We start from the raw sequence: 26,299 nt of genomic DNA, 5'->3' as shown, positions 1-26,299 counted from the left end.
CACATGGCACAAAGAGTTTTAAGGAAATTTATCCTCAGATTCTCCTTCCAAGTATACTTTTCTAAATGAATCTAATTGAGAAGGCTCTTAAAGGTTTTCATTCACCATAGCCCCTTTCACAATCTGCCTTCTCCAACTTTTAAGAAGAAAGGCATTCCTCTCACCTATATTGAATCCATTCTCAATACAATGTGTTCCCAGAAAGAGTAAAAACTTCCAAGGTGCCAAACAAGTGGAGAATTCAAAATATTGGTGCTAATGTTGATAAAGTGGATGACTCAGATGACTTTAACTACTAGGTAACAAACTTCTTACACGTTTTTTATAAATAAATTCATAAATTATATAAGTAGTTTTATCAAGGAATCTTCAGTTGAGTTGCCAGTTGATGGATCAGTTTATAAAAATTAATTTTTATCCTGGATCGTGTCATTTTTGTCATACGTAACTCAAAAGGAATAAATAATTAAATGAAATTCCTATAAAAATTTTTTCATTGACATGTAGTTATTTATGAGAACAAAGTTTCTCAGAAGTTAGATTTATTTTTAAGAAAACTTAGAAGATAATTTATACAGAACTCCATCCTTTCTTGCAAATATTATTCATCTATAGATATCTGAATTAATTTTTAGCGATCTTTAATCAATCTTAGTAAATGAATTTTTGATAAAATTTTACTTTTCACATATAATGATTATTTTGTAAACTAATATGTTTGTATGATTCAGATTAGTTGTGTAATACTAAAAATTTTAATAACACTAATCAGAAAATTAGACATTTGATTGCTGTTACCAGTCATAGACTAATGGTCACATAAAATCTTCGAAAATTAATTTTACTTTGTGCATCTATTTTTGTTACATAAAAGTACAATAGGCTAATTATATTTTTAATTGACAAATAAAAATTGTATATATTTATGATATACAATATTATGTTTTGATATTTGTATAGACTGGGGAATGACTAAATCAAGTTAATTAACATACCCATTACCTCATACACTTATTTTTTGGTGATGAGAACATTTAAAATCTACTCTTAGCAATTTTCAAGTATACCATATATTGTTGTTAACTATAATCACTATGTTGTACAATAGATCTTCTGCACTTATTTCTTCTAAGGGAAATTTTATGTTCTCTGACCAACATTTATTTCTCCATTCTCCACCATTTTTTAAACATTTGAAGCATAACACATATAATATTTAGATATAATTCTGTGAAAAAATGCAATACAACACAAAGTCAAGTTTAAAAAGGAAACTCCATAAAATTTCAGACTATAAGAGTTTGTTTACATAGTTTTGATATGATGGTGAGTATCTAATCAGTAAGGTGGATACATTTTTTAAAATTGTATTTTTATTTTAAAATTTATCCTATTTAATATATCCCTAAATTATATCCTTGAAACTATTTACAATTATGATTGAAACAATTTGGAACTTACTTAAAAATATGTGAGAGCATACATAAAATGTGGTTTTAAAAATTTCAATTGGAGCTACTCAAAGATAAAAGCTCGAAGTCCTTTGCTATACAGGTCATTTCTGTAAATGACATATGATTTATTGCTACATAGGAAAGAAGTAAACCATTACATTTAAGAGCCTAAGTTCTATAATAAAACAGGCTTCTGTCCCAACCTTAATACCCCATTTGTTCTTTCACCTTTAAACAAGTTCCTTGTCCTCTCTAAGCCATTTTTTCCATGTCTGTTATAAAGCGGGTACCTAATTTGTAAAATCATTCTAAATATTACATAAGGGCCGACCCTGTGGCTCACTTGGGAGAGTGCGGCGCTGGGAGTGCCGAGGCGGCAGGTTCAGATCTTATGTAGGGATGGCCAGTGCGCTCACTGGCTGAGCACGGTGCAGGTGACACCAAGCCAAGGGTTACGAATCCCTTACCGGTCACACAAAAAAAAAATATATGTAAATACATATACACACATACATATATATATACACATACATATATATATTACATAAAATTAATCATGTTAAAGTCTTAGAGAAATGACTACATATAGTAAGTGCAATATATACATATTTACTAAAGTTGTCATAGACAAGAGAGTCTGGAGGAAAGGGAAGTGCATGACCTAAGGCTAATGTCAGAGGAATGAGGGCTTCATAATGTCTCAAAACATAAGTAAAATAAGCTCAAAGGGAGAGAAAAAATCACCAGCTGAGGACACAGAAATACTATGAGTCACAATGGTATGAGAGCACAAGTCATCAGATGCAAAATCAAGAGCTGCACTTTTAATAATGAATTGGTTGCCAACAAAATAATCCTAACTTCATGAAATGAATCTGTCTTCCCCTGTTCAAATTCTAGTGGCTTCACTGTTTCTATCTTAACTTTGGTTTAGATTATAACCTTACTCACACCTGAATGCTTGATATTTCTAAATTCTGAAATTCAATACTATGCCCTTAGCCATGTTCTCGCAACTTGATTCCTGCTTACAATTTAACTTTGTTACTCGAACTTCTTTGTCTGGTTCTAACTCTCACTTCTATTTATGTGTTTTGTGTTTTGCATGTATGTACTCTAAAAAGATATCTTGTCTACTTCTTCCCAAGGGGTACTAAGAGAGAACACAACATACAAAAATCTCATATCTTAAAACCTAATTGACATGGATTAAAATCTCAGCTTTAGCTGCGTAGCCTTGTAAACTGAGAACTTCTCTGAATTTCGGTTTTCTTTCCAATGAGGATAATAATTTCTAGTCAGCAGGCTTACTGTAAAGATTGAAATGAAAGTTGCAAAACCACATGTCACAAAAAGCACTTACCATGATTAATATTCAGAAAATAGTAGCTCTTATTATAATTATCATTTCCATTTTTATCATAATTACTGATGCAGTGAATGGAACCATTTTTTATTTTGTTTTTTGTTTTTGTTTTTGTTTTTGGACTGGAATAATAGAACCATTTAATGGAATTCTGATTAACTTTGAAATGAATATTTTGCAAAATCAAACACATTATAACCTGGTGTCCTCTGGATTGTTGGAGATTAATTGAAACTTTAAAAGTCACAAATTTTATGCTTTCTCTGGAATCAGGAGCCAAAATTAAAAGTATTGTCCAGGGCTGGCCAGTTAGCTCCGTTGGTCAGACTGCAGTGTTGATAATACCAAGGTCAAGTGTTCAGATCCCCATACTGGCCAGCTGCCAAAAAACATAAATAAATAATTAGATTTAAAAAATAAAAGTATCCTCCAGAACTGGAAAGCAAAGGGACACATAACAAGCTAGAAAGTTCTGCTCTAAGTGCTGTCACAGATCAAAGTGAGAGTGACTGCTGATTTTTACAAAATACTCTTATGACTGTTTAGTATCAAAAAGAGGAATACTAATCAGAAACAACAGGAGGGAGCACAAATTGGCTCAGCCTATTCTCTCTGGTTAATCTGTTCGTTGTACCCAAATTAACAGCATTCGATTTCACAAAGATTTATTGAATATTCACTGGTTATCCAGGATATAAAGAAATCCAATATGGAATGAATTTTATTACTGATTTTATTATTTTCAGTAGGACTTTGAATTGTAGTTGTAAACCAAATAATAACTTAGATAATCTTAATTTTCATTCATTAAGATAAACTAATTTTTCTTTTCAATTTTCTTTTTGCTGACAGGATTTGCTAGTCCACTTACTGGGATAGCAAATGCTTCTCAAAGCAGCATGCACAATGCCTTGCACATATATATGAATGGAACAATGTCGCAGGTATCAGGATCTGCCAACGATCCAATTTTTCTTCTTCACCATGCATTTGTTGACAGGTTAGTTGATACTTCTTCATAAATTATGTGCTTATTGGATTTAAATGTAATGATGTCTTTCCAATGTGACTTTAATTATCACATAAAAGCTAAGGAATTATGATGGTCTATTGTCTCAGATTAAGTTCTCCCAGAAACAAACCCTATGCTAAGGATTTGGACACACATATTTTATAAATGGAGGGTTTTTTTTTAATTGAAGAGAAACTAGTAAGGGGGTGAGTAAGGAAGGATAAGAAAGGGGAAGTGCCAAATGAGGGTCCAACCTCAGTTGACATCCCATCCTCATCCAGATCTTGGTAAAATGTAAAGTACATGTGAATTTGTCCTATATTAAGACAAAGGAAATGAGTTTTTGTACTCCTATACTAAATAGGCATTGGCTACAGATTGCCCTGAAGTAGGAGATGTAAAACTCCCAGTCACTAGCCTGATTCTAAACATGCTATGTGTTCTAGTGTCCAAGGACAGTCTTGTAAAAGTTTCAGGGGCATGTGTTTAAGAGTAAAATATATAGAAGCAGGAAGGTGGGCACACAGAGAAGGTACAAGGGATCTAAGGCTATCTGGGTAGGCCATTAACCTGCTACAGCTCTCATCAATATATATATATTTTTTTCTCTCTATCAATTTTATTGTTATTCCTTCCACTTTCTGACCTCACACCACTACATTTAAGCAAGAATAGTCTTGAGTCTCTCCCTGTGGCCTGAGCATTATATGATTAATTTTCCAGACAGAGTGCACTATGGCCCAACCATCCTATTTAATGTGATTTAATTCTGTTGGAGTTTTTATTTTCCTTATTAACCTTCTTCCATTACATGTGTAATGTATTAGCCATACTGGGCTTTGAACTTAGTCATAGGTGATGATAGCAGAAAAGAAAGTACACCGAGGAAGTTCAGCTGTCTGTTTCTGGAATTCTTGAAGAAAAGAGAAAATAAAGCATCAAATCATGACAGACAAGTGCAATAGAGCTCTTTCTTTGTCCCCACCAAGGTAACTTTCTCAAAACAGCTAATGAATAAAGGGCACAAGTTTATACCTGCCATTAAGGTAATACTATTATCCTCTTTGGTAAAAATAACAAGCACTCTTTTTCTTGTTTTAAAGATCAAGAAACTGAAACTGATAATTAGGTGTTTTATTCAACTTACCACCATTCTCACCTCACTCATATCCCCAGTTATACGTACATAATATCAATTAAAAAAGCAATTGTTAGCAAGGAATATTATAAGACAGACTTTTCCAGCCTTCATAGCAAGTCTTATTTAATGGGAATTATCAGCTTTTATTTAGAAATTATCACTTAAGAACATGTATAAGCACCAAACTTGTCATAGCAGTACAGCATCACAACCACCTATACCAATAACATAAAAAAGGGAAGAGGGTTGGAAAAAAAGACTTCTTGATTTTATTGAATTATTTCTCTATACTTTCATTTAGTTTGCTGAGCTTCCCTAAAACAATTATATTGAATTCTTTGTCAGGCAGTTATATCTCCATTAAGGAGGGAGAGTCAACTACCAAAAAAATGACTATATTCCTTTGGTTGTGTTTTGTCTCTGTGAATTTTTATAATTTTTGTTACCTTATGTTCATATCTGCACATTTGAAAAGGTAGGCATTTTTTCTAGTCTTTACAGACTGGCTTTGTCTGGAAAGCTCTTCACCAGCCAGCCCATCCAGACACTCTGGGAAGATCATCTGGTGTGATCTGAGGGCAGGCTTTCTGCTGGAATCCTTGAGATGGCAGGCCTGGTGCCTGGGCTTGCAGGGTTGGCTCCGAACCCTGGGGCCATAGGGGCCATTGAAGCTAGCTCAGTGCTAGAGGTGGCCTGGAGGCCAGGGTCACTGGGCCTGCTTGGCCCTGGAGCTGGTGCAGAAACTGGGATTTCTGAGATTAGCCTGGCTCTGGGGTGGACCAAGTCTGCTGGGCAGGCCTGATGCCTGTGGCTGCAGGATTCTGCTTGGTGCCAGGATGGGCTTAGAGACTCAGTTCATGTGTACTGGCCTAAATGCTAGGGCTATGGGGTCTGGCCTAATGTTGGGCAGACCCAGAGCCTGTATTCATAGAGGAAGGCCTGGAGGGTATGTCTATCGGTTCTGGCCTGATTACTAAGTCACTAGGGGTCAGATAGGGGCTGGGTAGACCTGAAATCTGTGGCTGTGGGAGCAAGCCAACTGCTTGGGGCAGTCCAGGGCCTGGGGCCACTGGGGTTTGCCTGGCAGTGGAGATAATCCTAAGCCTCAGGCCACTGGGGCCAGCCCAGAGCTGAGGGTAGTCCTGGAGCCTGGGGCTACTGAAGTTAGCCTGGCAGTGTGGTAACCCATAGTCCAAGTCCTTCACACATGCCTGGATCCTGGAGCTGTGGGGTCTGTCCTAGCTCTGGGGTGAGCCTGGAGTCTCAATGTGTGGGTACCCGCCTAGAGTCTGTGATTGTGGAGGCCTTCCCAACTATGAGTTTTACTGAGGTGAGCCCAGTTTTGGAGTCTGAGGCAAAGTCATCTCACTTCCCTCTTTTTCCCACAAATACATGGTATCTCTTTCCATGTTGTTCTACCTAGGGATGGGGGAGCAGTGGCATGGGTAATGTAAAACTGTATTTTCTACCCTCTTCAGTGCATCTTTTCTTATTTCTGTGCTACATGCAGGTGCTGTAATTTTTCACCTGGTTTCCTTAGTTTTTGTGAAGGTATTTTTAAGCATAGATATTTGTTTGAATTGATGTTTCTGTGGGGGGACTAATGCTGAAGTGTCCCATTCTACCACCTTGCTAATGTTCCCACTTATTTTGCAAGTCTTAAAAGAAAATTTAATAGTCAATTGATACTACGAACCTATTTTAAAATTTTATAATGCTTCTAGATCATCAGACCTGGTTCTAATCACCGAGGAATCAGAATAATGATGAGGGATCACTGGTCTTAAGAATCATAGTCTATAGGGAAATCTGAACAAGTAAACAACTACAGTACATTATGATTCATGCATAATCATGGTGGAAAAGCTTGGAAAGCTACATAAAAATGATGGAGTATGAGCTGAGCACTAAAGAGCATCGGGCCTACAAGACAAGGATGGATATTCGAGGATTAGGAACACAACTTCTGTCTCACTGAAACCAATCACAAACAGAAAGTACAGACTGGAGAAGAAATAGAGGCTGGGTTTCCAAAACACAGAAATAAGCTCAAGGCTCATAGACAGAGAAAGCAGAATTCCAGTGACCAATTAGTCTGCCATCAAAAGGTACCAATGCTGGGAAAATACTCAAGCCAATTCTAATTTTCTTATACCTCTTTTAAGTAAGCAATAAAAATAAATCAAAGAATGGGTCTAAAATTATAATTTTTAATTTTAGCTATTCAAATAGGTATTGAGTGTTATTTCAATGTTGTTATATACACATAAAACAGAATACTACTCAGCAATAAAAAGGAATGAATTATTGCTATACACAGTAACATGGATGGATCTCAAAATAATTGTGCTGAGTAACAATAGCCAGACAAAAGAGTATATACTTTATGCTTCTGTTTTTATAAAATTCTAGAACATGCAAATAATCTAAAGTGTCAGAAGGCAGATCAGGGAATGTGGAGGAGGCGGTGGAGGGGCAGATGGGAGAGAGATTGTAAAGGGGCACTAGGATACTTCTGAGAGTGACGGGTGTATTCATTATGAACTGTGTTGATGGTTTCACAGGTGAATGGATACATACGTCAAGACTTATCAAGTGGTACACTTTAAATATGCGAAATCTGTAGTATATCGATTATACCTCAATAAAGCTGTTAATAAAGATACATTAAACAATAAAAAATAAATAAAATAAAATAAAATTATCGGTTTTAAAAGTAACATATGTTTGGTTTTAACTATGTACTATGCACCATTCTAAACTTGTTACAAGTTTATTTTATTTATTCAAGACCCATAAGTCAATAATGTAGGTTCTAGTATTATTCCTATTTTATAGATTAAAAAGAAATGAAGAAGGTTAATAATTTGCCCAAAATTATGTAGTCAGTCAAGGACAAAGTTAAGAATTAAACAATGAAGTCTTAATACAGAGCCATGTTTTTAATTAACCACTATAAACAATTCCTCAGGGAGTAAAAGGTAAGTGTCCTACTGACCGCTCTTAGACTGAAGGTCAATAATTTCCATTACAAATTCATTCATTCATCAAATATTTTAAGTCCTTATTATATTCCAAATATTTTACTATGTACTATGCCTGTTTTTATTAGTGAGATGAATACAAATGCCTGACCTCCAGATGCTTACAGTTCATCAAAAGAGACAGAAAATAATAACAATAATCATAAAAATATGTTACAACCTGTAAAAGTGTGAAGTATATATAAATCCAAAGAAGGAAGGGCTTAATTCTGCTGTGAGAAAAAAAAAAAAAACCGCTTTCTAGAAGCTATGCTTGGACTCATTCTTGAATTATGAGGAGAAATTATAGACATGACAGGAGAAGTGTATGTCATTCTTGAGGAACAAAAAAAGGCAAAATGATAAGATAGAGGAAAGCTAACCAGCCCAGGATGACCACTGAGCCACCAGTGGAAGCGCCCCGGGCTCCTGAAAAGGGGCAATGGAGGACCGAGGGCCTCAGCCACGTCCTCCCAATGTCTGCACTAAGTCCAGTGATGACCACCGAGCTGCCTCCGGAAAAACCCTTCGCTTTAAAGATTATATTAAAATATTTTAGGCTTAAGTTTTTAAATTAAACAACAACAGCAACAACATAAAGGAACAAATTGGGGAAGGTTACTGAAACTTATTCTACCACCTAGAAGGTACTTAGAAAATTCCAAAAGTAGAGAATATAACAATATAACGTTTAGAAGTTTCACTCAACCACTCTATTCTTGTGTTTACAGAAAAAAAAAATTGCTTAATATACACTAAAGAATTATATTTACATCTAACTCTGAACTTTTTCTACTTAGATGTATTCCCACATCAGTCCATTCAGATTCACCTCATTCTTTAACAGACATCTCGATTCCTTCTCTGTCTTTTTCTAAGCAATGTGTATGTATATGAGTATTGCCTCTTTATTACTGAACTTCATTGGCTCTTCATATTTTTTTATTTTTTTAAATTATCCCTTTTGTCATAAACATTACAAATATTTTCTCCAGTTGTTAATTATCTTTTAAAGTTTTAATGTTATTTTTCTCACTACTCAGAAGTTTTTTTTTTTTTTTAATGGTCTCTTTTATTCAATTGTTTGTTCATGGCTTAAGAATCTTTAAATTTTGTTCCTCAGTATTCTTATCTGTAGAAATAATAGATTGTTTTAGATCCTTGAAATCATTTCTGGACTTCACAACACTCTGCATAATGTCTTTTTGAAGAAATGACAGTAGAATGCATTAGTACTATTGTACAGCTTTAGCAGGGTTTTTTAGTGACAGCTTAATCATGCTTTTAGTAATGATTAATAGGTAAGTGACAAATAGATAAGTCCAATTTATAGTTAAAATTATTTTTCTCCTCTATTCAAATTAATGTCTGACAAGGGACTCTAAGCTGTTCTCAGGATTGTAAAATACTTTCTGACAAGGAGAGAGAGCTGAGGAGGAAACACTCTAAACAAAGGATGGGCACAAAATTACAGCTAGATAGAAAAAATAAGTTCTGTCAGTATATAGTCCATCTAGGCATCTATAATTAACAATAATTTACTGCATATTATCAAATGACAAGAACGGAGGAGATCAAATGTTCACATCATAAAGAAATGATTAAGTTTTGTAATGATGAGTATGCTAATTTCCCTGATTTGAACATTGTATACATGTATTGAAATGTAATTCTGTACCCCATAAATATATATAATCAATACATTTCAACTAAAAAATAAAGACCGGGTTGCAGAGTTGTTTATTCTGTTTCTAAAAGGACATCAGGTTTGGGGGAAGCTAAAGACAGAGGCATCTGGATCTTTAAATCAGCATAACACTTTAATAGCCTTCAAGAAAAGCTGATGTCTTTAAACAATCACCAGCTTGAATGGTGTGGAGAGGTTGTAGAAAGTGCAACAAACTAACTGTTGGAACACTTACAAAGTTGCAGGTACTGTACTAGGGTTTTATTTTCACATGTTAGAAGGAAAGTCAAAATCCCAAACTTGAACTACCATCGTTATGTGCTCTTATCTGACTGATGCACACCCCATTGTGTTCTACTCTGCTTACCTGCCTCTTTTCATGTCTGTACTCAGTTTATCCTGCATGGACCACAGCTAGTTTGTTCATGGTTCTATTGTTAGGACCTAGCAAAGTATCAAGAATATGGTATGTTTCCAATAAATATTTATGCAATTTAAATTGTTTATTGAATTTTTCATTTACTTTTATTCATTCAACAAATCTATTCACTCACTTATTCATTCACCAAATATTTATTGAGCACCTGCCACTACACTAAGCAATGAAGATATAGCAGTGAACAAAACAGACAAAAAATTTCTGCCCTCATGAAGCTTATATTATTACTATTATTTATTTCATTTAATCCTTGCTTTAACTATATAAGGTATTACATTCCCATTGTTAATAGATGAGAAAACTGAACATAATGAAAAAAGATCCACTTTTCTTTAATGGATACTAAAAGATAAAACCAGGTTTTGAACCTAGATCTGAGTAATCTTTACTCGATCATGATGCCTCTCACCGTCGATTGTATTACAAATCTTTTAGCATAGTGAAGAATATGGAAAGGCTCAGGTGTGAATACATTTTTGAAGGGGATAAGGACATGCTATTATTTCATAGCAAGTTTAGTGTACAGGCTAAAATTCCAGAAAGGACTTCTTTGGCTCTTTATTGACTTTGAAGCAAATAGATCTATCTACTGGTGTGGGAAGACTTAGGTGAATGTGGTCACTTTCATCAACATGAGGGCTCTACTCTGATCTTCAGCATTTCAGGAATCTTCGCAGGCAGACAATGTGTTGGGAGTGGCTACTGACAGTTTGGGCTGGTGGAAGAAAAACTATTTTTGTTTTGAGTCCATTAATTAATATTCCTGAGAGTTGAAATACAACATGTTGCTTTTCTGAGTTTTCCTTTCCTCATCTCTGAAATGGCAGTCTTTAAAGAGGTTCTGACCAACTCAGAAATTATGGAAATCAAAGATCTAAATCTAAATGCTCTCCGTAAACAAATAGCAAGCAGCAAAGTGTGGTGATATATTAAAGGGTCTGACAAACCTAGATTCAGACATGGGTGAGTTGGCCACTCAGCCACTGAGACTGTCGTCTGTATATAGGAGATAATATAATAATATCACCTTGGTCGGGATAGGGGGAGAATTAGAAACAATACTTAGTTGATACTCAATAATAGGGAGCTATAATTATTATTCTCCAACAATTTGAAAAGCTGTTCTCAACAAGTAAGTTTCTTTCAAAAGTTTAGAGGTTTTAGGTAATATTTGGAGTAGGCACTCCAAACAAAATATAGTGCTTTATAGGGGCTTAGCAGTCCCGTTAAAGTTACATAAATGTTACTGGGTAACGTTAATGTTTTAAAAGACTCTCTTTTTATTATTTTGTCTGTTCCTTCAACATTCATTCAAGAAATACTTATTCAGCATGTGCTGGGTCCCCACAGGACACTTTGGCTTTCTAAGGGGAAGGGGCCTATTAATGTGGAAACAGCTAGGAGTTCCACCTATACAAGGGTACTTCAAAAAGTTTGTGGAGGACCGACCCTGTGGCTCACTCGGGACGGTGCCATGCTAGGAGCACCGAGGCGGCGGGTTCGGATCCTATATAGGGATGGCTGGTTTGCGCTCACTGGCTGAGCGCGGTGCGAGCGACACCAAGCCAAGGGTTGCGATCCCCTTACCAGTCACAAAAAAAAAAAAAAAAAAGTTTGTGGAAAAAGGGAATTAAAAGTAGTATGAATCTTTCCATGAACTTTTGAAGACCCCGTGTATTTATAATAAGTGGTAGTTCAACCATCATATTGTCAGTGCAGACTTCTCCACTTTCCCAAGGCACTTACTGCATTATTTTGGGTCTCCAAGAATTTTGGGGCTGACCTTTTCCATAAATCTTAAGCCATTGTATCATAATTGTCCAATTACTAGTTAATCTAACAAGATCTTGAATTATTGCTTCAGCTCTAATTTTATCTGTCACCTCTTATTCTCTGTATTCTCCATACTTAGCGTAATGCCCGGCTCATGTTTAGTTGACAGAATAACTGAAACATTACCATGTCCAACTGCAGTGTGCAATCTGGCCAGGAGAGTTACTTTAAATACATTCTCTACTATCCTTTCTCAAAATAGACTATAAATACACCTAGTGAACACTTGCATGCAATAAAAAATCCAGCAATCATTGAAATGGTGATGTATATTTATGGATTTTTAAATGTTCATTATATATTATTAAATAAGGTTACAGAATAGGATGTTTAATAATATTCCATTTCAAAAGCACATGCATGTGTATTAATATATGCAGACACGTCTATTTATAGAAGTGAGAAGAGCAGGTATGAAAAAATATTGATAATGGATCTCTAGTTGGTGGGGTTAGGCCCGAACTTCATTTTCCTTGTGCTTTTCTTATTTTTATTTATTTATGTATGTATGTATGTATGTATGTATGTATGTATGTATGTATGTATGTATGTATGTATGTTTTGCAATGAGTTTAATATATACTCTTCCAACAATATAAAAAATAGAGCCAATTCCCAAGACCAGACAGACATTCAAACAAAAGAGTAAGGAGAAATGTACAATCGTTTGTGTACAGCTCTTAAAACTTCTTAGGAATGTGTTCATTTCCTTTTTGTCTTTTTATGTTAAAGTAATTGCTGGTGATTCATTTCTGTTTCAAAATCATATACCCCGTACATTTCTTGAGTGAAGATTTCTACTAGACAGTTGAGCTCAAGGTGCCACAGTTTTCCTTACACCGTCTGTATTACTGTGTGTCCAGCAGCAATTTCTGAAAGGCTTTCCCAGCTTAGCATAACCTGTTCATCTTGACAGCCCTGTATTTAATGGCTCCATTCACCTCTTTGTTGCTGTAGGTTTTAAATTACCCTTATGGAAATTTTCTGAATGGAATTAACTCTTGCAAATCCGTGTCTCACTTTTATATGATCTAGTTAGTCTGATGCTACACATTGGCTAGGAGTGTTACCATTTTCAGGTCTTAGCAGTGGAATCAGGGCCTTTATGCTTACAGCTTCTTCAGAAAAGAAGCAAAGGGTTGATTTTCGATGGTGCCCTGTGGATAAATGTCAAAGTAGCAGAAAGGGGGCTATCAAAATACTTCCCTTTCCTTTGCCCTTAACCAGTTAAGAAGGGTTTACATGAATAGAAGCAAACACACCTCTGCACAAATTAATTTGCTCTTCTGTTAATTCAGTAAACACTGAGTACTGTTTATGTATCGTGTACTATATCAGATCACAGGGAAGCAGCAATGACTAAATATTGTTCTTCTTCTCCTGCTGCCCCCCAGTCCAGATATATAAATAACTATGTAACAAAAGGCAAAATGCAACTTCTGTAGTAATAGTGGCTTAATAGGCCAGTATATTTGGGAGTGAAGACAAGAGTACCAGAGAAGTAGCGACCACAGTTGTAACCCTCTTTAACCTCTGAAACTGCAGCACCTAGCACCATGCCTGGAACAGAGTAGATATTCCATAAATAGCTGTTAAATTATATTGTCTGGAATAGAATTATAAGTGAAGGCTTTATAAAGAAAGAGTAGGTTTTTGATATGTGACATTTGAGAATAAAAATATTCAGTTCATAGAAAACAAAACAAGAAAGGCACAGAAGTGTGAGGTTAAAAGAAACTTCAGAAAACAGCCACTAGTTAAATCACTGCTAAAATACAAAAACACAACTAACATTTGTTGAGTGCTTACTATGCACCAAATTCTAAGTGAATCACATTAATTGACTTGTTTAATACTTACAGATATCTTACCAGGTAAGCACCATTGTAATTACTCCTTGGATGAGTAGACTAGTACAGCAAGGTTAAGTAACCTGTACTATATGCTACTTCATAAAGGATTTAGAGAGAGACTTAATAGAAGAAATGTGTGTGTGTGTGTGTGTGTGTGTGTGTGTGTATGTACATTAAGTATACTCTTCCCCCAACAGGGGAGCAGGAGCTGTCAGGATGAGTGTTTATTTTAATCACTAGTCATCAGTGTGGTTACTGCAGCAGGAAGCAGTCCAAGCAGAACAAAGGTGACTAAAATCTTAGTAAGCTTAAACCACAGTTGGCAGGTTGGCCTGGGGGTTAAGAAAAAATTGAAGGTGAACAAAGACTGGACCAAATATATGGGGTGAGGGATTTGCCATTTAAAGTTCCCCGAAGGGGTGGGGGAAAAGGGGAGGGAGAGGGAGGTCGGGGATGAATTGGGTAGGGGACATTGGGTACACTCGCAATTTGTGGTAATGGGCATGCTGCCAGTATTGATCTGACCATCACATCTTGGGCAAGAGTGGTGACAATCAGCTTTGTACTCCATGAATATTCATAACCAATACAAAAAAGATTAAAAAAAGAAAATCACGAAAAAGGAAAAAAGTAAATCAAGTAAATAAAGTTCCCAGAAGCTTAGTCAGCAGTTTTAACTGATTCTTAAACTCTCCTCTTATGTGTATGGGTTCTTAAGAGTTCAGCCTGACTAGATGGTCACTGTCTCACCAACTAAGTGAGACAGAGGTAGAAAAGGCAGGACAAATATCACATGGTCTAATTCATGTGGAATCAAAAAAAAAATAAAAAATAAAAAATAAAAAGAAGTGGTTCTCTTAGAAGTAAAGAGCAGAATAATGGTTACCAGAGGCCAAGAGAGGACAGGGTTGTGGGGGAGGACAGGTAGTGGACTAATGGGTACAAAACTATGCTATCTAACCTAAATGAATCATTGTGCAGTATATGAATGTATTGAAACAATACACTGTACACCACAAATGTGTACAAATAGATGTTAAAAGAAAAAAAAAAAAAGGCCAGGACGTGACACCCACCTCTAGGAGTTCACGGTCTAGATTCTAGATTCTAAACATGAAGAGAAATCTTGTAGTGGAAGAACCATGGAATTTGCAGTCAAAGTGCCTGTAACCATGTCCTGGCTCTGCTTCATGACTATTGTGTGACCTTCGGAAAATTACTGAACCTCTCCAAGCCTCATTTTTCTCACTTACAAAATGGCAGTAATATGTATCTGTTGGTCATTTGTATATTTTCCTTTGAGAAATGTCTATTCAGTTCTTTTACCCATTTTTTAATTGGGTCACTTGTTTTTTCACTGCTGAGTTGTTTGAATTCTTTTTATATTCTGGTTATTAATCCCTTGTTGGATGCATAATTTGAAAATATTTTCTCCCGTTCTCTAGGTTGTCTTATTGCTCTGTTGTTTCTTTTGCTGTGCAGAAGCTTTTTGGTTTATTCTAGTCCCATTCATTTATCTTTTTCTTTTGTTACCTGTGCTTTTGAGGTGTTATTTATAAAGTGTTTGCCCAGACTACTATCCTGAAGTGTTTCACCTATGTTTTATTTTAGGAGTTCTATAGTTTCAGGTCTTATATTTAAGTTTTTAATCCATTTTGAGTTGATTTTGGTACATGGCAAAATGTACAGGTCTAGTTTCATTCTTCTATACATGGCTGTCCAGTTTTCTTAGCACTATTTATTGAACAGATACATGAAAAAATGCTCAGTATCACTAAGTATCAGTGAAATGCAAATCAAAACCACACTGAGATATCATCTCACCCCAGTTTGACTGGCTATTATCGAAAAGATAGAGAATAACAAATGCTGGAGAAGATGCAGAAAAAGGGAAACGTTCCTACACCGGTGTTGTGACTGTAAATTAGTGCAGCCATTATAGAAAACAATGGAGGTTTCTCAATTAAATACAGATAGAATTGCAATACAATACAGCAGTCCCACTTCTGGGTATACACCCAAAGGAATGGAAATTATCATATTGAAGGGATATCTGCACTCCCATGTTTACAGAAGCTCTATTCACAACATCCAAGAGATGGAATCAGCCTAAATATCCATTGACAGATAACTGGATGAGGAAGATGTGGTATATTTACACAATGGAATACTACTCGGCCATGAAAAAAGAATAAAATTCTGCCATTCACTGTAACATGGATGAGCTCAGAGAAAATTATGTTAAGTGAAATAAGCCAGGCACAGAAGGAGAAGCACCACATGTGCTCACTCATAAGTGGGAGCTAAGAAATAAACAAATAAATAAAAAAGAAAGATACAACAATCACAATAATATGCTGAACTTTCAAAACTAGAGAACAGAACTGTGGTTACTAGAGGTGGGAAAGGGAGAGGGATGGTTCATGAGAAATTGGTAAATGGTCACAAAGAATGATTACATTTTGTAATGATGAATATACTAATTATCCTGATTTGAGCATCACATATTATACATAGGTATTGACATTCAACTCTGTACCACACAAATATGTATAGTTAATTATGTTTCAGTTTCAAAATATATAAAAATAATAATAAATAAAAATAAAATGGCAGTCATAATACTACCTCACTTACAGGAATCTGAGCTTACAGTTTATAAATTCCAATGCATTATATGAAGACTAGATCTTGTAAAGAGAGGAAAGCGTAAGGAGCTTTTATAGTGTGTAAAGAACAAAAGCATACACAATGCTTTTGTTCTTTACACACTATTTTTTCAGTGCTCTCCAATATTGGTGACACCCCATTGATTCTCCCATAGCCTGTCTCTTGTGTATATGGGCATCCAGGCTAGGTGCAAACCTGAAGCAACACATTTCGGGCCTCACTTCCTGCCTCACTCCTCAGTTACAGATTAATTATATCTTCTGTACTGATTCATGGCTGTATTTTCTGATTAGGTCTCTCCCCCACTCTACTCCCCTGGCCTCCCCTGGGCCATCTTGTTCAGAAGGCTGCCCTGATCAACATGCCTGCAAACCAGATGCTTTGCCAACTTGGCAGCCCAGAAACAGTTTCATCAGAAGGGTGGCAGCAAGGCAGGTCCCTGAGGCTTCAGAAATGAACAGAAGATTGCTTTCCTGCTGGTGATTGCAAGGCTGAATTTTGCTCAGAAGGCAGAAATCCTGAGGTTATGGAAGAAGGTGAAGTCAGAAACCAGAGAAATGTCTTAAAGTCTCCTCTAGCAATCAAATGGGATGGCAGAGGGGAAATTGTCTGTTTCTGGGTTTCTTTTCACACTGTTGAACTGTGACCAGCTTTATAAATGCTTCCTGATCTTTTTCTAAAGAAGAATTAATTTCCTAGAACAAATAGCAATTATATCATTATAGTCATACCTGTCCATATTTCCACAGCTATTTTTCTGGTTGCTGTTGTTGATGTTAAACTTAGCTGTTAATGTCAGTATGTGTTTGTTAGATCTATTTGGGGTTTTGTTTATTTCTCCCACTAAGTCATGAGCTTTTTGAATACAGGGTCTACACACTGACCATCTCTAGCACCTCACACAGACCTAAACACCTATATTCGTCTGTTACTGTTGCTTATTTAAAAAATACATCAAAATGGGTATAATTTGTAAGGAAATAAAATTTATTGCTTACAGTTTCAGAAGCTGAGAAGCCCTAAGGGGACACATCTGGTGAGGGTCTTGTTTGATGGTGGCTTTTCATCAATGCAGGGGTCTCACATGGCAGAAAATGGTGAAGCAGAGAGGAAGATTCTCATGTGCTCTACTCTTAAAGCATCAGAACCATGTCCCTTGACCATCATTACTAACCCATTCACTCTGGTATGGCCCTACAATCTAATCACCTCTTCAAGATTCCAGTTGTCTTAGCTCCATATGAATATCAGGATTGCTTCTTCTATTTCTGTGGAGAATGACATTGGTATTTTCATGGGGATTGCATTGAATCTATAGATTGTTTTGGATAAAACAGACATTTTCACAATGATAATTCTTCCCATCCAAGAGCATGGATGTTTTTCCATCTGTTTGTGTCCTCTTTAATTTCTTTCAGTAGTGATTTGTAGTTCTCATCATAGAGATCTTTCGCCTCCTCGGTTAAACTGATTCCTAGGTTAAATTGATTCCTAGGTATTTTATTTTTATGGCAACTACTGTAAATGGGCTCACTTTCTTGATTTCTTTTTCTGCTAGTTTTTACTGGAGTATAAGAATGCTACTGATTTGAGAGTGTTAATTTTGTATCCTGCAACATTACTGAAATTGTTGATCAGCTGTAAGAGTTTTTTAGTAGAGTCTATAAGTTATTCTATATATATAAGATCATGTTGTCTATAAACAGGGATAGTTTGACTTCATCCTTTCCAATCCGGATGCCCTTCATTTCTTTCTCTTGCCTGATTACTCTGGCCAGTACTTCCAATACTATGTTAAATAGGAGTGGTGAGAGTGGGCATCCTTGTCTTGTTCCTATTCTTAAGGGAAAAACTTTCAACCTTTCCCCATTTAGAATGATATTGGCAATTGTATTGTTGTAAATGGCTTTTATTGTGTTGAGATTGTTTCCTACTATGCCTAATTTGTTCAGTCTTTATCACAAAGGGATGTTGATTTTTGTCAAATGTTTTACTGCATCTATTGAGATTATCATATGGTTTTTGTCCTTGATTTTGTTCATGTGCTGTATCACATTTATTGACTTGAATATGTTGAACTCTCCTTGCATCCTTGGGATGAATACTACTTCATTATGGTGTGCAATTTTTTTTGATATGTTATTGCATTCTGATTGGTAGTATTTGTTGAGAATTTTTGCATCTATGTTCATCAATGATATTGGCCTGTAGTTTCCTTTTTTTGTTCTATCTTTGTCTGGTTTTGGTATCAGGGTGATACTGAACTCATAGAATGAGTTTAGAAGAATGGCTTCTGTTTCAATTTTTGGGAAAAGTTTGAAGAGAAGTGGTATTAATTCTTCTTCAAAGGTTTGATAAAATTCAGCTATAAAGCCATCTGGTCCTGGGCTTTTCTTTGTTAGAAGATTGCTGATTATTGCTTCAATATCTTTGCTTGTTATTGGTCTGCTCAGGTCTTCTATTTTTCTTGGTTCAATCTTAGAAATTTGTATTTGTTCATAAATTTATCAATTTCCTCCAGCTTTTCATTTTTATTGGCATACAGTTATTTATAATAATCTCTGATGATTCTCCATATTTCTGTGGTTTCAGTGGTAATGTCTACCTTTTCATTTCTTGTTTAGTGGCAATGTCTGCCTTTTCATTTCTTATTTTTATTATTTGGATCTTCTCTTTTTTTTTTTTTGTTAACTAGGTAATGGTTTGTCTATTTTATTTATCTTCTCAAAAAAAAAAACACTGTCTTGTTTCATTGATCTTTTACATCATTTTTTGGGTCTCTATTTAATTTAGTTCTTCAATGATCTTTATTATTTCTCTTCATCTACTAGTTTTAGGATTGGATTGTTGTTTTTTTCCTAGCTCTCTGAGGCATAGTGTTAGGTCATTTTTTGAAGTCTTTCTGTCCTTTTGATGTAAGCATTTATTGAAGTAAACTTCCCCCTTAGTAGTGCTTTTGCAGTATCCCACAGGTTTTGGTATGATGTATCTTTATTTTCATCAGTTTTAAGAATTTTTTCAATTTCCTGTATAGTTTCTTCTTGGACCCATAGGTCATTGAGGAGTTTGTTGTTTAGTTTCCATGCACTTGTATAGTTTCCAGGGTTTTGCTAAATAGCCAAAGCAATCCTGAGCAAAAAACAATAAAGCTGGAGGCATAGCACTATCTGACTCCAAATTATATTACAAAGCTATTGTAACCAAAACTGCAATGGTACGGGCATAAAAACAATCAATCAGATCAAAGGAACAGAATAGAAAACCCAGGAATCAACCCACATTCTTACAGCCAACTGATCTTTGACAAAGGGAAGAAGAGCTTACATTGGGGAAAAGATTGCCTCTTCAATAAATGGTGTTGGGAAAATGGGACTTCTATACTCAGGAGAATGAAACTGGACCTGCAGCTCTCAAAAAATACTAAAATCAACTCAAAATGGATTAAAGACTTAAATATAAGACCTGAAACCAAAAAGTTACTAACGGAAAATTTAGGGGAAACCCTCCAAGAAATAGGACTAGGCAAAGACTTTATGAATAAGACCCCAAAAGCATAAGCAACAAAAGAAAAATTAAACAAATGAGATTATATCAAATTAAAAATCTTCTGCTCAGCAAAGGAAACAATCAACAGAACAGAAAGACAACCTATGGAATATGAGAAAATATTTGCAAACTATATATCTGACAAGGGATTAATATCCAGAGTATATAAAGAACTCAACCAACTATAGAGTAGAAAAACAAGTAATCCAATTAAAAATAGGCAAAGGAGATGAATAGACATTTTTCAAAGGAAGACATACAAATGGCCTACTAGTATATGAAAAATGCTCAACAGTACTAGTCATCAGAGAAATGCAAATCAAAACTACATTGAGATATCATCTCAGCCCAGTTAGATTGGCCATTATCAAAAAGACCAAGAACAACAAATGCTGGTGAGGATGTGGGGAAAGGGGAACTCTTCTACACTCTTGGTGGGACTATAAACTAGCACAGCCATTATGGAAAACAGTATGGAGGTTACTTAAACAACTACAGATAGAACTACTATATGATCCAGCAATCCCACTACTGAGTATATATCCAAAGGAATGGAAATCATCATGTTGAAGGAATACCTGAACCCCATGTTCACTGCATCTCTAATTACAATAGCCAAAATATGTAACCAGCCTAAGTATCCATCCAAAGACAACTGGATAAGGAAAATGTGGTATATATACATAATGGGATACTACTCAGCCATAAAAAAAGAATGAAATTCTGCCATTTACAGTAACACAGATGAGCCTGGAGAAAATTGTTAAGTGAAAAAAGCCAGAAAAGGAAAGAGCACATATTCTCACTTATAACTGGGTGCTAAGAAGAAAGAAAGAAGGAAAGAAGGAAAGAAGGAAGGAAGGAAGGAAGGAAGGAAGGAAGGAAGGAAGGAAGGAAGGAAGGAAGGAAGAAAAAACCAAAACAATATGTTGAACTTTCAGAAGGGGCAAACAAACCTAAGGATACTAGAGATGGGGGGAGGCCAGGTATGGGAGTTTGGGGAGGGATAGGTTGGGTAAAGGCCATAGAGAAAAATCACTATTTGTAATAATAATATGCTTATGATAAATAATTTTTTTTTTTAAAAAAAAGGCCCCACCTTTCAATTACCATAATAGGATTTCCTCCCCTGAACAGTTACAGGGGGATTAAACTTCAATGAAGTTGGGGCGGCATTCAATCTGCAATAGCACCCAATACAAATTCTTGTATATAGGACACATTTATAAATACTTATTAGACTAACGTGTTGCGTAATTGGTAATTCTGAGGCAGGCAGCCATCTACTGGGTTATCAATAACATTTTGTTGTGGAATAAAATATTAATCTAAGGGAGTTGAATTGTATCCAAACAAGTGATGAAGCCATGTTATAGAACTAATAACCTAAAGAATGTTCCTCCTACGATGTGAGAAATCTCCCAATTCTTTGTAGAATTAATGAATTTTAGAACTAGGGAAATTAAATTGCTTAAATTAAAATATGGATAAGTTAAAAATCTCAAAGATAGGAGGATAAAGAAATATGAGTGGCCATCACTACTGCTGAACTTTTAAATCTGAAAGAGAATGTCTAGATCATAATCCAAACTCCTTATTTTACAAATTAGGAAGACCCATAGAGGGTGACCTGACCAAAGACACACTGTTTTCTGCAAAATAGAGGGGAGAGTGTGTCAAGGACTTTTGGTGCAAAATAGAAGGCCCCAGGGAGTAATATTTAACCAGGACAGGCAGAAGCAGAATGACTTTAAGAATGGTTCTCATCATAATTACTTAGAGAGCCAAAGGTCAGAACCACTAAAATAGCACCAAATATCAGATCCAAATGATGAACAAGGCTGTAAAATAAATCAAAAGACCAGAAATCAGGAGACCGGGATGCAATCAATCATGTGATTGAGATCACAGATTTTTAACATCAGACATGACTTGCTTTGAATCCCAAAGCTCCTATATTTTGCTACATGATCTCTGACAAGCTGCTCGCTTTCCTGTAAGCCTTCCTTTTTTTCACGCATAAGATGGTACTAATATTAGTAGCTATCTAAATTTGTAACTTTGATTATTAATGTGATTTTTCTAAACACAAACCAATGTTCTTTTCTTAAAGAATTTATTTATTTTTTAATTGAAACATTTTTATCATACATATATAATATATGAGGTACAGAGTTATATTTTAACACATATATACAATGTGTGATGGTCAAATCAGGGTAATTACAGCACACTCATCATTGCAAAAATGTATCGTTTCATTGTGATGAGAATATTTCATCTCCTCTCTGTGGCCCTTTGAAAACATACAGTAAAGTATTAATTATAGATGCCTAGCACTACTAAACTCCATCAGAGCTTACTTTTCCTATCTAGCTGTAATTTTGTGTCCTTTAACCAACCTCTCCCTCTCCCCTCTCACCATTCTCCTGTCTGGCCTCTAGCAATCACAATTTTACTATCTATTTCTTTTATTTTTAATTGAAACATGATTGGATATATATATTTGTGGGATACAGAGTTGAATATCAATACCTGTATACTCTCTACTTCTAAAAGTTCAACTTATTATTATTTTTTTAGCTCCCACATATGACTGAGAACATGCAGTATTTATCTTTCTGTGCCTGGCTTATTTCATTTAATACAATATCTTTCCAGGCTGTATCCATGTTGCCACAAATGTCAGGATTTCAATCTTTTTCATGGCCGAATAGTACTCCATTATGTATATATCACATTTTCTTCATCCATTCATCTGTTGATGAACACCTGGGTTGATTCTATATCTTGGCTATCGTGAATAGTGCAACGATAAACATGGAGATGCAGGTAACACTTTGGTATGCTAATTTCCTTTCCTTCGGATAAATACCCAGCTGCGGGATTGCTGGATCATATGGTAATTCCATTTTTAGTTGTTTGAGGAACCTCCATACAATTTTCTGTAATGGCTGTACTAATTTACATTCCTCCCAACAACGTATAACAGTTCCCTTTTCTCCACATCCTCATCAACATTTGTTATTTTTTCTCTTCTTGATAATAGCCATTCTAGCTGGGGTGAGATGATAACTCATTCTGGTTTTTATTTGCATTTCTCTCATAATTAGTAATAATGAGAACTTATTTCAACATACCTGTTGGCCATTTCTGTGTCTTCTTTCGAGAAATTTCTATTCAGATAATTTGCCCCTTTCTTAATCAGGTTATTTGGTTTATTTTGCTGTTGAGTTGTTTAAGTTCCTTGTATATTCTGAATATTAATCCCTTGTCAGATAAATAGTTTGTAAATATTTTCTCCCATTCTGCTGGAAACATAGGGGAAACACTTCAAGACATTTGGGCAAAAAATTTTACAGATAATACTTCTAAAGAATAGGCATCAGAAGCAAAAATAGATAAATGAGATTTCTAAAAAGTTTCTGCATAGCAAAAGAAACAATTAACAGAATGAAGAGGCAAGCTAATATTCTTAGCACATGATTACAAGACAGAAAAGGTTCCTGCCATTAAAACACTTATATTCTAGTGCACAAAATGCATGTTATTCAGGAAGGAAAGAAATTAGCAAAAAATTCAATTAGTCACTGTTATGTGATATAAAATATATATTTTATAAAGAATCACTTGGAAGAAAGTTTCAATTAGAACGGCTAGTTATAGCGGGCCTGTCTGAGGAAGTGAGCTATTGCTTGACACTGACTTCACACAAAGGAGCCACCCATAGGAAATCTTTTGGGGCAAGTGTTGCAGAAACCAGAAAGAGAAAATTCAGGAGCCCATGGCAGGAAAGAACTTCTCTCAAGGTTGGAAAGGAGACTAGAAAAGCTAAAGATGGCAAACAAGGGGAATCTGGTTCAAGATGAGGTAGAAGAGATCAGCAGAGATCAGCAGGTCCCTAAGTACAGGGGAAGAATTTAAATGATTTTAATCCAGATATGGAAATAATTTTAAGGATATTGACATTTTTGAAAGTTACCCTGGCTTTTGTGACAAATGGACTGTTGGAGCAAGAACTTCAATGGATTACTCTATTGCACTGGTTGAAGTGAGAGGTGATTGTAATTTCAACCAGAGAGGTGACAATGGAGCTGTTGGGAAGAGGACTGTATTTCAGAGGTAAAACCAACAGGACGTGTCAATGGACCTGGTGATTATATAGCCATAGGTGATAATAAACAGGAAAAAGGGGGAATTAAGGATGACTCTTAGAATTAAGAACATCAGGGAGGATAGTGGGGCTGTTTACTAAAGTGGAAAAGACTAGGCAAGTAATAAATTTAGTAAAGAACATTAATTAAAGCTCTTTTTGAACATATTAGGGTCCTTTTGGGGTATGGGCAATAGATATCCAAATGCTATGGTTTGAATGTGGCACCCCTCAAAGTTCATGTGCTGAAAACTTAATGCCCGATGCCAAAGTACTAAGACGTGGTACCTACAGAGGTAATTAGGTCATGAAGGAGAAGCCCTCATGAATGGATTAATGTCATTTTTGCAGAAGCAGTTTAGTTATCACAAGACTGGGCTGTTATAGGGCAAGTCTGGCCCCTTGTGCCTTTCTGTCTCTCACACTTGCTGTCATGATCCAACCTCTGCCACAGGATGACCCTTGTCAGATGCTGCTGCCTTGCTCTTGGACTTCCCTGCCTGTAAATAAGCCAAATAAGCTTGAATTGTTTATAATATGCCCAGCGTGTGGCATTCTGTTATAGCAGCAGAAAATGGACTAAGACAGCAAGAGAGGCTGCCAAGTAGTTTTTTAGATCTTGGCAATGTCAAGCTCAAAGGAAAGAACAGGGTTAAAGACATAGACTTGGTAATCTTTAGCCTTATTTATTTAGCATTATTTAATTACTTTGTTATTTAGCTATTTAAATTAAATTAAATTAAATTATTTAGCATTATTTAAAATAATGGGGGTGGATGAGATTACTCAAGGACATAAATAGAGAAGAAAACACCCAAACAGTCGGGCATACCCCATAATTAAGAGGAAGAGCAGATAAGATGAGTCAACAAAGAATGAGAATTATTGGCCGTGAAGGAGGAGTGAAACAAGGATATTAGGGCACAAAAAAAATTCAAGGGGAAGGGAGTGGAAGAAAGTATCAAATTCTCTTGAGAGATCAATAAAATGAGAAGAGAAAAATGTCTGTTGGGTCTGAAAACATTTGGGTGGTTGTTACCTTGACCATAGCAGGTTCAGTAGAGTGGAAGAATTAGGAGCCAGATTGCAGTACGTTCTAAATTTTATAAACATGTTATAAAATTTATAACATTTTTATCACTCCAGAAAGAAACCACATGTACTTTAACAGTCAACTCTCCTTTATTCCAGTCCTCCCGACCCTAGGCAATTGCTATCCTACTTTCTTTCTCCACATATTTGCCTTTCTTCCATTTGTCTACTTTTTTCTACTTTTCCTTTCAAATCTGAATGACTTTTATGTATTGTTCTTTCCCAATTGCCCGGGCTAGAACACTAACTATAATACTGAATAGAATTTGGAAAAGTTAATATCCTTTTCCTCATATTAGGGGGAAAGCACTATTCTTTCACTATTAAGTATGATGTTAGGTATAGGTGTTTCATGGATGCTGTCTATCACATCCTTTCTATTCTCAGTTTGTTGTAAATTTTTGTTATGAAAGAACTTAGATTTTGTCAAGTGATTTTTCTCTATCTATTGAAATATTCATATGACTTTTGTTCTTTATTCTATTGATATGGTCATATTACAATAATCAATTTTTGGATGTTAAACCAACCTTAAATTACTGGGATTAATCCCACTTAGTCATGGTGTATAATTCTTTTTATAAGTTGCTGGATTTAATTTGGTAGTATTTTGTTGTGTATTTCTACATTTCTATTTATAATGCATGCAAAGAAAACAGAAAATATAGCTCATATATGGGGGCAATCAATAGAAAATGTGCCTAAGGGAGCCCAGAGGTTAAACTTTCTAGACAAAGACTTTAATTAGCTATTTTAAATATGTGCATGAGGTAAACTATAGTCTAAAGAACAAAAGGAAAGTGTGAGAATGATATCTCATCAGAGAACATTAATAAAGAGATAGAAATTATTAAGAGAAACCAAGTAGAAATTTTGGAATTGAAAAGTACAATAAATACAATGAAATATTAATTAGAAGAACTCAAGAGCAGATCTGAGCCAGCAGGAGAAAGAATCACTAAATTTGAACATTTATTCTACTGAAGTTACCCAGTTTGAAGAATAGGAAGAAAAAAGAATTAGAAAAATG

At 35.4% G+C, this 26,299-nt stretch overlaps 1 protein-coding gene across 1 annotated transcript in view; it reads left to right on the top strand.

Annotated features, from left to right (window-relative positions):
* The window catches only part of TYR (tyrosinase), a 102,528-nt gene that overhangs the window by 42,836 nt on the left and 33,393 nt on the right, over positions 1-26,299 (top strand). Inside the window, exon 3 of the mRNA XM_063095601.1 lies at positions 3,673-3,820. Coding sequence (XP_062951671.1) covers positions 3,673-3,820 — 148 coding nt within the window. The remainder of the gene's footprint in view (positions 1-3,672; positions 3,821-26,299) is intronic.

This window comes from Cynocephalus volans, chromosome 4 (assembly GCF_027409185.1).
Source record: "Cynocephalus volans isolate mCynVol1 chromosome 4, mCynVol1.pri, whole genome shotgun sequence".
Lineage (NCBI taxonomy): Eukaryota > Metazoa > Chordata > Mammalia > Dermoptera > Cynocephalidae > Cynocephalus > Cynocephalus volans.
Note: the sequence above shows the minus strand (reverse complement) of the source record. Positions and strands in the feature narration are given on the sequence as shown.